A 12,376-nucleotide genomic window follows, 5' to 3' on the forward strand; every position below is an offset into this window, starting at 1 on the left:
CTTTTCTTTTTCGTTTTTTTAGTATTTTATTTTAGTTGTAGATGGACACAATATCTTTATTTATTTTTTTTGTGGTGGTGAAACGTGAACCCAGTGCCTCGTGTTTGAGGCAAGCACTCTACCACTGAGCTATAACCCCAGCCCCCCCTTTTAAAATTATTTATTTAATCTGTTATACATGATGGCAGAATACAATTCATATTACACATATAGAGCACAATTTTTCAAGACACTGATTGTAACAAAATATTCTCACACCATTCGTGTCTTCATACATGTACTTAGGGTAATGATGTTGAACTCATTCCACCATCATTTGTAACCCTTTGCCCCTCCCTCCTCATTAAGATAAACAAAAGTCACATTGCTTAATGGGTTTGTTTGGGTTCTATATCAGCCACTCTCAGAACTGATGAGACAGTAGTTCTTGCCCCAGGACAGCCTCTCATGGGTTAATCTGTGTAAATAGCTCTGAATTTACAATCATCAGAGGAATAAGGTGATTGTGAAAGCCCCATCATTTCTGTGGTTGTATAATGTTTGGAATACTCTGAACCTATTAATTCTTCACAAAAATCTGTAGTAGCCAGTTCATGGCTGAGTACACAGGAGAGATGGGGTGAAGCAAGGAGTGCCATGGTCTACTGAGTTCAAGTTCTTCACAAAGACCAACACTGGGAAGGAGCCAGGTCAGGCAGGTAACCAGGATCACCAGGATTATCCAATATTAAATATTAGAGAAAGTGGAGATGAGAATTAAATTAAAGGTAAGCCATTCTCCAATTACATGGGAGCGTAAGTCAGAAGTAATTTCCTGTAATGTTATGGAGTTTGTTACTACCCCAATTATCTCATCCATAGCAGCAGCAGCCGGCTGGTAAATGTTTCCTTCTGATTGCCATGTCTTCTGATAACTGGTTAGTTATGGACGCTAGCAGTATAAATGAAGAGTTAAGAGAGACAAAGGAAACATTTTGATTATTTTATTTTTTAATCTTCAAAATTTTCTGCCATGACACAGGAATGCATGATAGAAATGGCTCAACATCTTCACATGAAACACTTGGATTCATTTTCATTCACAAGTTTTTCTAAAAACATCTACAATTTCATAATTCCCACCCATTTCCAACCATTATCACAGATTTAACTGACCATTAAACAGTAGTTGCCAGCATTAGATAGCCGGAACGCTTTCTGCACATTAGTAGTGTCTTTGGAAACTACCACCCAAGAGTATCACAATTATAAATTTCATTGTACATGGCAACTCCAAAGGTGACTGATGTCCCCAAATATACTCCCTGCTTATTCATGGAGAAGTATATCCCCCAGGTACTTTGTTCATTTCCTGTTCTTACAGAGAACAGCACATGCTGACCTGACGGTGTAGTTCTCATTGCCAACAGGTGGTGATACTTACTGGTGCTCTCTGGTAACTACATACAGAACATACCGAAAAAAGTCAGGTTACTTAGAATCTACATCTCTTGTTTTGTAGAGAACTACTTTGAGGTTTTTAAAAAACAGTTGTAAACAAAAGGAAAGAGATACACACAGACATATATCTATACACAGAGAGACCTACACTGAGTATTGTGATGTGGTGCACATCTTCTTACGTAGAGCTACACGCTAACAGAATGTCTCTACTCGCCCCTTCACACACCCACACCCTTCCATACAGCGTGTGAATATAAACGTAAGTGTCCTTGGGAGTTCACTGGAGTTTTCATATTACCAAATGATGATGAAATACCTGATATGTATTACTCCTGAGAAGATACAAGAAGGGAATGACAGTTCTGATGCACTTTGGAATGGCACAATCACGTAAACGCTTGCATACTTAAGACTTTTGAACTCATCCAAAGTTTCTAAACACGATCCAACCAAAAAAACAAAACAAGAAAATATCAAAACAATGTGGCAAGTTAAAAAATAAGAAAAAAAAATTTGTAATCAAAGTATAAACAAACATATAGGAAATGCATATCTGTCAGTAATTATTTTAAAGTAGGAGACACGTACTTAAGAAAAACATAGTTTCGGACAAAACTTAAAACAAAAAACAAAAAACTTTTCAACGCATAATAATACATGCATTGCATAAAACAGCCACATTTGATTTGCAAAGCTTATAGCAACTCCATCAGAAAAAAAAAAATCACCACATACGGCAAATCTTTTAAGTATGTAATTTATAAAAAATTACTGTGACTGTTATTCACAATTCTGTAAAAAAGAATTTTCAATTTGATGAATATCCTATCAGTATAATTAATTTATATAAAAATTACAACCAATGAATTTCAAGCACCAATTGAATCACTTAAACTTACTGTGTTTATATTTCTCCTTTTGAGGGAACAAATGACAATGAAGGCTAAACTAAAATTAGCCAGCTAATTATTACAGTTTAGTTTTAAAGGCATGTGGTTTTTCTTCTTCCATTCACTCGAATGGCAAATGTTAGAGAATGTTTAGGCCAGCAAAGGACTCCTTGGAAGAATCCACCATTTCTGAGCATCAGTGGTTTAATATACATTAAAAGCTCTTCAACAAACTAATGCTTTCTCAGTTCTAGGATAAAATAGATTTGCACACAAGAAATGAAGGACTATTCCTTGTTATAACTTAGAAAAGGCAGCACCTATATAGTAGACTAACAAGCACATCTGGACATCTACTGGTAGTGTAAGAAGAGGCATTATTATTCAAGAAGGCAACACCATTGCACTTGGCAATACTGAAGTTTTTCTTAATTAAAAAAATTTCCATTTGACATTTGGGGTGGGAGGATATCTCAATAAGAGCACATTGTTTTCCCCAGTTTCTTTTTCTAAGTCAGGAAGAAAAGTGGCAATCTAAGCCAGTAGATGCGTAACAGTGTTTGTGATGCCTCTGGTTGTTCCTGAAGAAAACACGTTCAGATAACAAGAGGGTTTATTTTCAATCAATACAACTGTTATTTCCTGTTTCCAGTATTTACATCCTATCACATACACAGTGATTTCAGAGACATGATAAATGTTTCAGTCTTTATACTATTAGGTTTGGTTAATTTTAAATGCATACCAAACTGAACCTTTAGGCTGACTGCATTTGAGAGACTGAAATATAAGACTATTGAAGAAAACAGATTATGCAGAAAACACAATCTTGATCAACAGTGATTCTCCATCCTATTATCTGAACTTTACCACAAAATCACATGCAGCTGAAGGAGAAAACAACTGCACTGAGGACTGGGTCTCAGGACAGGGAGGGAGTGTCTTGCTGGCCCTCAGGAAGAGTAGCTCCACTCTGCTTTCCGCTCACCTCGATGGCTGGTTCTTCGTAAATAGGCTCACCGAGGTCCTCGCTGCCCTCCTCACTCTGTTCCTCACTGTGGTCTTCGCCTGGCTCCATCATCTGTTCCAGGCTATTCTCCAGAAGTGTGGGGGAACTGCTTATTCTACTTTCTTCTTCAGCAGTCTCATTTAAGGGCTGGGAGGGAGGCGGTGTAGGAGTATTAGACTGGATGGTATTTTCAATGGAAGAGATGGGGGCTTTGGTTATAGTAGTATCTGTTGTAATCTCATTCTGAGGCAAAGATAACTTTTCCACAAGTTTCCACTGAATGATGCTCATGTCTTTTCCACCAGTTGATATCAGATGACTGTCATTATGAGTAAAACTGACATTGGTGACATGGCTGCTGTGGGCACTGTACTTGTGACTGGGAGCCTATATAAAAGAAATTAAGACAGGAATATTAAAACTTATTCCTAGTCAATGAAATGGAGCTGACTGGCTAAGGGAAGTGACTCAGCTTGTTAAACAGGTAATTCAAATCAAAGCTATGAAGTCATCAAATATGAGGAATAAGGCTAACAATAATTGCTTTTAAATACCCCTTTATATAAAAGGAGAAACAAAACAATTGGTAACTACTTCTGTGAGATGGGTAGGGGGGAAGTGACTAGGTTGGCAGGATTGTACATGATTCAAAAAATAAGATAAATTTAAAAGTGCCAAAAGATCAAAATAAACTTGACAGTAAATGAAAAGGGACAAAATACCACCAGCTGCTAATGATACAGCTGTCTTTTTGTCCTTAATAAGGAACAGGAGATAAGCAGTGTCTGCCTGGATGCTCACAGATGACCCTGTTCTCCCTCTGTGCATCACCGAATCATGAGGAGTAATTATTAATCCTGAAGATATTTTCTTATCAGTGACACAAAATTATCCCCCCAAACAGGTCCTAACCATACTGGTCTGTTAAGATGAGGTTACCTTTGCTTTGGAGCAGGGATACTGAAACAGATGGACTTTACAAAAGTCATCTGCAACAGCTATCACCTTTCTCTTGTGGGATCGCACCAGTGCATTTATGTCTGTCCCATCTGATCCTTCTGGCCAGACACCTTTGACATGTAAACAACAGAAACATAGAAAAATCAACCTTAAAAAACTGAGCTGTGATGCTGTACATGTTAAATCTAAATAGCCTCAAGATGGAAAACTTAGACTCAGTAGTTCTTAACGGTAGCCAGCAGGTGGGGCTGATATATTAATTTCAGCTTGACTCACCCGAACAATAAGCTCTTCCTTTTTCAAAGGAAAAGTTTAGCAGTTACTTGTATGGCAAATTCAAGAACAGAGCCATAGCACTATGTCTTCAAAGTAGATTCTAAGTTCCTTCAAAGCAGGTGACTCCAAGATACCTCGGAGACCTTCTGTTTTATGGAGATGCACTGGCGGGACGTCCACTGTTCTAGCCTGCTACACCACAGAATTTTCACAGAAACATTATTTATGTCCAGAGATCAGGCATACCAAATGTAACGGTATGTTACAATTATTATTATGCAATTATTCTGAACCATTACAAGGCACTGGTAATGTTGTTGAACACAAACTTCCATTAGGTTACATTAAAACCGTGGAACATTTAAGGTTGGCCTCCTGTTGGCTGAATGTTGCTCTAGAGAATAAATAAGGCTTTGGTAAACTTGCTGAACAAGTAAAATCACTTTTGTTATCTTGTGACAAGTAAATAATTACTGTATTATTATCAGCTACTAGCTAATGTTTGAGTTTCACCCAAAATAATTAAACTGTTATGGAGAAGTCCGGATTGTTTTGTTTTAAATTTCTTCCTTGCTTTTTTAGTCTTCTCTATCCTAAGAACATAATGGATTTGTTTTCTAATGTACACAGCATAAACAGATATTCAGATCTGTGATCAGGCTGGAGACAAAAACCCAAATTCCAGAAGGCAGAGATGTATTATTAAAGAAAAAATATAATATTTTGGATATCTGCTTTGGGTATTGGTGCCACATTCATATCCACTATTTTAAATACTGAGCATAACGCCTCTTTACAAACAAGGCTTTATAATTTTAACTTTTCCATTTATCTTCTAACCCTTTTGGGAGGATATGTAAAGGCTTAGGAAACTGTTACAAAGGACAGATTTCTAGAAATGTCCAAAACATCATATTAGAAATAATCTCCAAATTTTATCTTTAAATAACATCTACTAAAAATGCCTTGGTATTTGGACAAACAGTACAGGGATGGCTTAACATCCACATGCAAAAGTGTAATTTTTGAATAGTGCATTTTGCAAGGACACAGAGAAACTGAAACCCTCATTCACTGCTGGTGGGCCTGTAAAGGGTACAGGCACTCTGGAAAACAGTCTATTAATTCCTCAAAAGGTGAAACACAGAATTAGCATTTGAGCCAGCAATTCCACTCATCAGAGAGACGAAAACATGACTACAAAAAAATGTGCACATGATTGTTCATAGAAGCATTATTTATGATGGCTAATAAGTGGAAACAAACCTAAGTGTCCATTAACCAATGAAAGGATAAACAAAATGAAGTATATATCCATACAAAGGGCTGTCATTCATAAAAAGAATGAGGTACTGAAATGTGCCACAACATGAATGACCCTTGAAAAAGTTATGCTAAATGAAAGAAGCCACTCTCAGTGCATCATATATTGTATGCTTCCACCTACATGAAAAGGAATAGAGAAAGTAGATTAGTGGTTTCCAGGGTTGGGGGAGAGGATGAGGAAGGGAGAGAGATGGAGTGTGATGCTAATGGGCACAAAATTTCTTCTTGGGGTGATGAAAATGTCCTAAAATTAGACCACAATAATTCCACAACTCTGTAAATATATGAAAACCAACTCAGGTGAACTGAATAGTATGTGAGATCTCAATACAGCTGCCATTAAAAACAAAATGACTTTACCAATTTAAAAGCTTCATTTGGAAAGGAGGGGGAAAAGGAGGAGGAGGGAAGAAAATCTGCATTAGTACGTAAATTCCTTTCCTTTTGACTGTCTCATATTTACTGGGGACCAAATGTGCTGAGTTCTGCAGAGAATAATCCTGTATTGGTTAAATACTAATACACATTTAATTTTTTCTGACAATGACATTAATAGTGATAACACTAAAGAATGTAAATGGACTATATTTCATTTATCAATTTAAGCAAGTAAGCATAAATAAAAACCTCAGAGATCGCCTCTTCACATCAGGGGTTATGTTCTTACCAAAGACTTGAAAGCCTAGCACACAGGTATACGTCGTCCAATCTATGTCCTTACAATCCGAGCGATTCCTGATTAGTTTGCAGCCACTTTCAATGTCCCCTTTAAATTTAGAAACAGGAAGTATAATCACAGTGCTTGTGTACAAATGTATTTGAAAGTGCATCTTGATTCAAACTAGTCACGTTTACTTGTATTTATAATCCATACACTGAAAAACATTAAGACACATTTAAAAAGGGAAAAAAAGTGTTTACTTAACAGGGTTTTATAGAACTACAAATTGTTTCACACGGAATTGTTTTTTTGTTTTCTCTTAAAAAGCATAAATGCCCAGTGGCTGTTATCCTTCTCCCTGCCTCCAGGAAAAGTTGTTAAATGAAAAAACATTAAGAGCAGCATCAATCTTACTGAGAAATTTCTTACTACTACTACATGTGCCTTTAGTTCTACACCATTAAACTCATTACTTTTCTGGAGAAGTGAACCACATTTGCAATTCTCATTACTTAGTTCAGAGTAACATATGCTTTGTCAAGTTAGAAGCCAGCATACATTCTCTTGGCAAAAGCCGAGTTTTGTTCACATGCAAGCATCTCATGATTTCCAATAAATTACTTCAGATAATTCACACTCTAGGCAGCCTGTTCATTAGTGCCCATGACAGTCATATCTGAGCCCATATATGATTATTCACACTTACAGTACAATATCTCATAGTCTCCCGAGTTAGACATTATATGCTTGTTGTCCGGTGACCAATCAAGGTGTGTGATGTAGCTGGAATGTCCCTAGAGAAAAACAGATAAACCGTTAGAAAGCATTTAGAGTTCTGAATGATAAACGGTTTATTAGCCAATACTGTTTTCTGACTAGCCATTTGTCAGAATTCTTAAAGATCAGGGAGCAGTATCACAGCCTCTAAAGCTGAACAGGGCCCACAGCAGGTCCTCAGTTCTTTTTCACTCTGTTGTTGGAAGCCAAAGATGCAGATATGTAAAATGCCAATGATACATGAAGAGTTTTAGAACTCAAGAGATCTCACCACCATGGAAACTTAAGGACTTCGTACCTGGTAGAATCTTGCTGGCCTTTCACCTAGATACCAGAAACAAAACTAGAACCTCTGCTAGAGCATTCTGAGAATGACAGTTTCTTAAGCCCAAATCTTAGAGGACACTGCAATAGATAACACTCCCTCAGGCCTTATTTCAAGCCACTGGTGTCTCAGTGACTCCATTTATATATAGTTGTAGTTGGACACAATACCTTTATTTTTATTTATTTATTTTTATGTGGGTGCTGAGAATCGAAACCAGGGCCTTGCATGTGCTAGGCGAGCACTCTACCACTGAGCCATAGCCCCAGCCCCCTTCTGGCCCCCCTCCCCCGTGACTCCATTTTTGAGAATGAACTATAATTATTTATAAGTAACAAAGTACAGTTTTTCCAGACTGTTTGTGGCACCAGAACAGTCAGAATGGAGGTCCTGAAAAACTGTTAACAAAGAATATTTGGGGGTAGGAGGAAATCATCCAATATTGCACTTCTTTAGAATAGCTTGGACCCAATATATACCCGACTCCTGAAAGTTTAATCCTTAAACAGGACACCGATAATCTTTTGCTGCTTCGATTTTATTAATACAGTGGGAGAGAAAACAAAAGAAATTTACTAAAAGCTGAGTGTTGTTAAACATGTAAGCATCTGGTGATTTCCAATAAATTATTTCAGATAAGTTACACAGATCTTAACGTTTACCAAAGTTGATAGCCTAATTTTGTACTTTTAAAATTACAAACTCCTGCTCACAGGAAGACAAGGTCTTGCTGTGTTGCTGAAACTGGCCTCAAACTCATGACCTACCGTCTCAGCCTCCTGAGAACCTGGGATTACAGATGTGCTATCACTTTGGGATGATTTATTAAAGTTAAATTCATTATACGTTAGGCATAGTTTTCTTTCTCTTTTTCTTTTTTTGAGAGACAGGTCTTTTAAGGTTATTTGACACTGGACTCAAGCTTGCCATTCCCCTACCCCAGCCTCCGAGTTGCTAGGATTAGAGGCATGCCTCACTATGCCTGGTTTAGGTATGTTTTTAATGTTTTACATATGTTCTCTATTTCACTAGTCTTCGGAAGCCTAAGGATGTGTCCCCTAGACCTCTGTGGACCTATTATACCCACTACAGTGCTGCATAGTATTTGTTCCTATTTTTGTGTTTGGGCACATATTAGGTTGGGAATCACTATGCACACAAGGAACCTACTAACTTAGGAAGAAATAAATTTTTTTCCCTTAATGTGATGCTGGGGACCAAATCAGGGCCTTGAGCATGCTAACTATACTTTTTGCCACTGAGCTATGTCCCCAGCCCCAATAAGAAATCAATTTTTAGGGCTGGGGATGTGGCTCAAGTGGTAGCGCGCTCGCCTGGCATGGGTGCGGCCCGGGTTCGATTCTCAGCACCACATACAAACAAAGATGTTGTGTCCGCCGAGAACTAAAAAAAAAAAAATAATAATAATAAATAAATATTAAGAATTATATCTTGAGGTTAATGTATTAAATCATTTTTTAAAAAAAGAAATCAATTTTTAAAATCAGAAAGACAGGGTTCACACAATCTTTTATGCAGTACACACGAAACTGATGCTTGGTACTCTAGTGTCTGCAGAAGCCATGCTTCTAAAACAGAAAACTAGCCTGTAATCCCAGTGGCTTGGAGGCTAAGGAAGGAAGATTCAAAGTTTGAAGCCAGCCTCAATAACTTGAGACTGTTTAAAAAAGAAAAAAAAAGGGGGGGGGGATGGGAAGGTGAGGGGTTGGGGTGTGGCTCAGTGGTAGAGGGCCTCTGGGTTCAAACCCTAGTATTTCGAGAAAACAAAGCAAACAAACCACCACCACAATAAATCAAAACCAACAACAAAAATCTGCTATTACATGAAGGATTTAACCAGATTAATTATAACTACAGACCTCCAAGAAATACTCTACTAATGCAGAAGTGTTATCTGCTTCTATGTGAAAAGCTTTTCACACACAGCATTACTTAGAACATTAAAATAAACTTTATGTACACATAATATTCATATAATTCATATGAATGCTAGACACAATATGTCCAGAAAGTGAATCGACATAAAGTATTCTCAAAAAGAATTCTTGAGGGCTGGGGATGTGGCTCAAGCGGTAGCGCGCTCGCCTGGTATGCGTGCGACCCGGGTTCGATCCTCAGCACCACATACCAACAAAGATGTTGTGTCCGCCAAGAACTGAAAAATGAATATTAAAAATTATAAAAAAAAGACTTTGCCTCATATTAAAAAAAAAAAAAAGAATTCTTGAGCAGCAAAATCCCCAAATTAAAAAAAAAAAAAAAAAAAAGAGCCTTTGGGGAAGTTATCAATTCATACTGAAAAATAGTGAATATGTTTTCTCTGAAACTGATGCCAACAAATAAGCAAAGATTAAATGCAACTGGCTGGGTCTACAATATCATCTACCCATACATACTTCAGAGTATCTTTTTTTCCTCCCTACTTAGAGGCCAATAAAAGTAAATGTTGAAGACCTCAATCTGAAAAACCTGACACTTTTTGAGTTCTGGCACTGTATAAAAGGTTTTGGATTCAGGAGCATTTTGGGTTTTGGATTAGGGATGCTAACCAGGGTTAAGCCTATGAAAATATTCTTGAATCCAAAAAAAACTCCAAAGTTTGAACTGTTTCTGGTTCCAACTCTTTTCAGACAAGAGATAATCAAATGTATATGCACAGCTTGGGGAAAAAAATAGCCTCAAACTTCACCCCCATAGGGCACTAGCTGGCAGCATAATCTGGTATATCTTCTTAAAATATTTCAGCAAAATATTATAAGCTGGCACTTTCATTACTGCCATTAAGTAGCTGAACAGTATAACCACAAAATAATTACAAGTGAAGGAGCCAAAGAACAGTATCCTGGATGTAAAAAATTCAGAAATACATAAATTTTACAAGCTGTATGGAAGATTAACATCTAAATCAGTGGTTTGCAAGTGATTAAACTTATCAGGGTGATAAAAACCGCCATCACTGAACACCGCTCTCTACAAACAACAACAAGGCCTAGATTTAGTGATCTAACTCCTCTCCTGAGTAAGCCTCTCAGTGTCTCCTTGCCATCTACAGCTGACTTGTCCAATGGCATCTCTACAATGATGACAACATTCTCTGTGTGTTCCAGTGCAGTAGCAACCAGTCACCTGTGGTTTCTAAGCACCTGAAATGTGATTAGTGCTTCTGGAAACTGAACTGCACTTAATGTTATGAACATAAAGCTGTGGCTGGTAATTGCTATATTGAATAATGCAAGTAAAAAATCAGTTCATTTTTTCTCTGCTGATCTTTTATTATTTAGTAAATTTCTAGAAAAAAAAGGTCTGTTTTTGAACATTTCTGTTGCATTAGTCTTGTCCTATTCCTGATCAACTGTCAGTTTTTTGTAGCATGTGGAAAATTTCAGATGAACTTTAGAACTATTTTATCAGACCCATGAATATCATGTTAAAAATTTAAATAAGACTGCATCACACTTGGAGAACAGTTTGCAGAGAAGAAATCTTTATCAAATGTTTTCATCTAGAAACATGCTATGTGTCTATCCTTTCAGTTCTTAGTTTATGTCTTTTAGCAATGTTTTACATTGTGCTTGTGTGGCTAGGTCTATTTTCAAACCTTCTACAGTTTTTGCTGCTATTGTGAGTTAAAATTTTCCATCACATTTTAAAATATACTTTTGCTGGTTTGAGGAAAAAGAGACCTTCATATAGTGATGAATACAGACTGACAGTTGCCTATCCAAAACATTCCTTTCCTTGGGTGCCCAGCTAAAACATGATTACACAATCTCCTCTGCAGTTATGGGCGGCAGAAGTCATTTGAGTATGGCTTCCAGAAAACCTTTAAGAGAAGTAAGCTACAAAAAGTAGCTGAACAGGGGCTGAGGTTGTGGCTTATCAGTAGAGTGCTCGCCTAGCACGTGCAAGGTCCTGGGTTCAATCCTCAGCATCACATAAAAATAAATGAAATAAAGGTATTGTGTCCAATTATAACTAAAAAGCATAATTAAAAAAAAAAAAGTAGCTGAACAGTGTTCAGCTTCTGGTCCTTGCTTTTAACCTTTCTACATGGAACTAAGTTGTTGTGGCTGGAGTTCTGACAGCACTTTATGATATCGAAGATGGAAGCAGCACACTAAAGAGATAAAATAGAAGGAAAGAAAGATTCTAAATTTGCCAAGCATGGTGGTGCATGCCTGTAATCCCAGCGGCTTGGGAGGCTGAGACCCTGTCTCTAAATAAAATACAAAATAGGTCTGGGGATGTGGCTCAGTGGTCCAGTGCCCCTGAATTCAATCCCCAGTAACAAACAAACACCCCCCGCCCCCCCCCCAAAAGGATGATCTCTTTTCTTTGTTATGTGGTGTTGTGGATCCATCCTTGCACATGCTAGGCAACTGCTCTACCAATGAGCTACAGCCCTAGCCCTGAGGGCCTCTTTTAAATGAGACCATATCCCTAATTTAAGCCACTAAGTACTATGTAAAAATCTTGTTACAGTAATATTGAATTCTGCTAGTTTACTGAAATTCTGCATTAGTTTTATGGTTTATTTTCTTGGAGACAGTTATCAAAATCCTGATCAAAAACCTCCTCACTTTTACAGCAGTTCTTTTTTTTTTTTTTTTTTTTAAAGAGAGAGTGAGAGAGGGGAGGGAGAGAGAGAGAGAATTTTTAACATTTATTTTTTCTTAGTTCTCGGCGGA

At 37.4% G+C, this 12,376-nt stretch overlaps 1 protein-coding gene across 10 annotated transcripts in view; it reads right to left on the reverse strand.

The window, feature by feature from the left end:
* Positions 1 to 968: 968 nt before the first annotated feature.
* The window catches only part of Eml4 (EMAP like 4), a 141,703-nt gene continuing 130,295 nt past the window's right edge, over positions 969 to 12,376 (reverse strand). For 8 of the 10 annotated variants that reach the window (XM_021725868.3, XM_021725867.3, XM_005324532.5 and 5 more), the window contains 4 exons: positions 7,272 to 7,359; positions 6,572 to 6,670; positions 4,282 to 4,412; positions 969 to 3,729 (listed from right to left, as the gene is read on the reverse strand). In XM_021725868.3, coding sequence (XP_021581543.1) covers positions 3,256 to 3,729; positions 4,282 to 4,412; positions 6,572 to 6,670; positions 7,272 to 7,359 — 792 coding nt within the window. In that variant the 3' untranslated portion in view covers positions 969 to 3,255. Of the gene's footprint in view, positions 3,730 to 4,280; positions 4,413 to 4,578; positions 4,771 to 6,571; positions 6,671 to 7,271; positions 7,360 to 12,376 lie in introns of those variants that run through there. The other 2 variants (XM_040271060.2, XR_005727283.2) reach the window with 2 other exon arrangements.

Source organism: Ictidomys tridecemlineatus, chromosome 12, assembly GCF_052094955.1.
Source record: "Ictidomys tridecemlineatus isolate mIctTri1 chromosome 12, mIctTri1.hap1, whole genome shotgun sequence".
Classification (NCBI taxonomy): Eukaryota; Metazoa; Chordata; class Mammalia; order Rodentia; family Sciuridae; genus Ictidomys; species Ictidomys tridecemlineatus.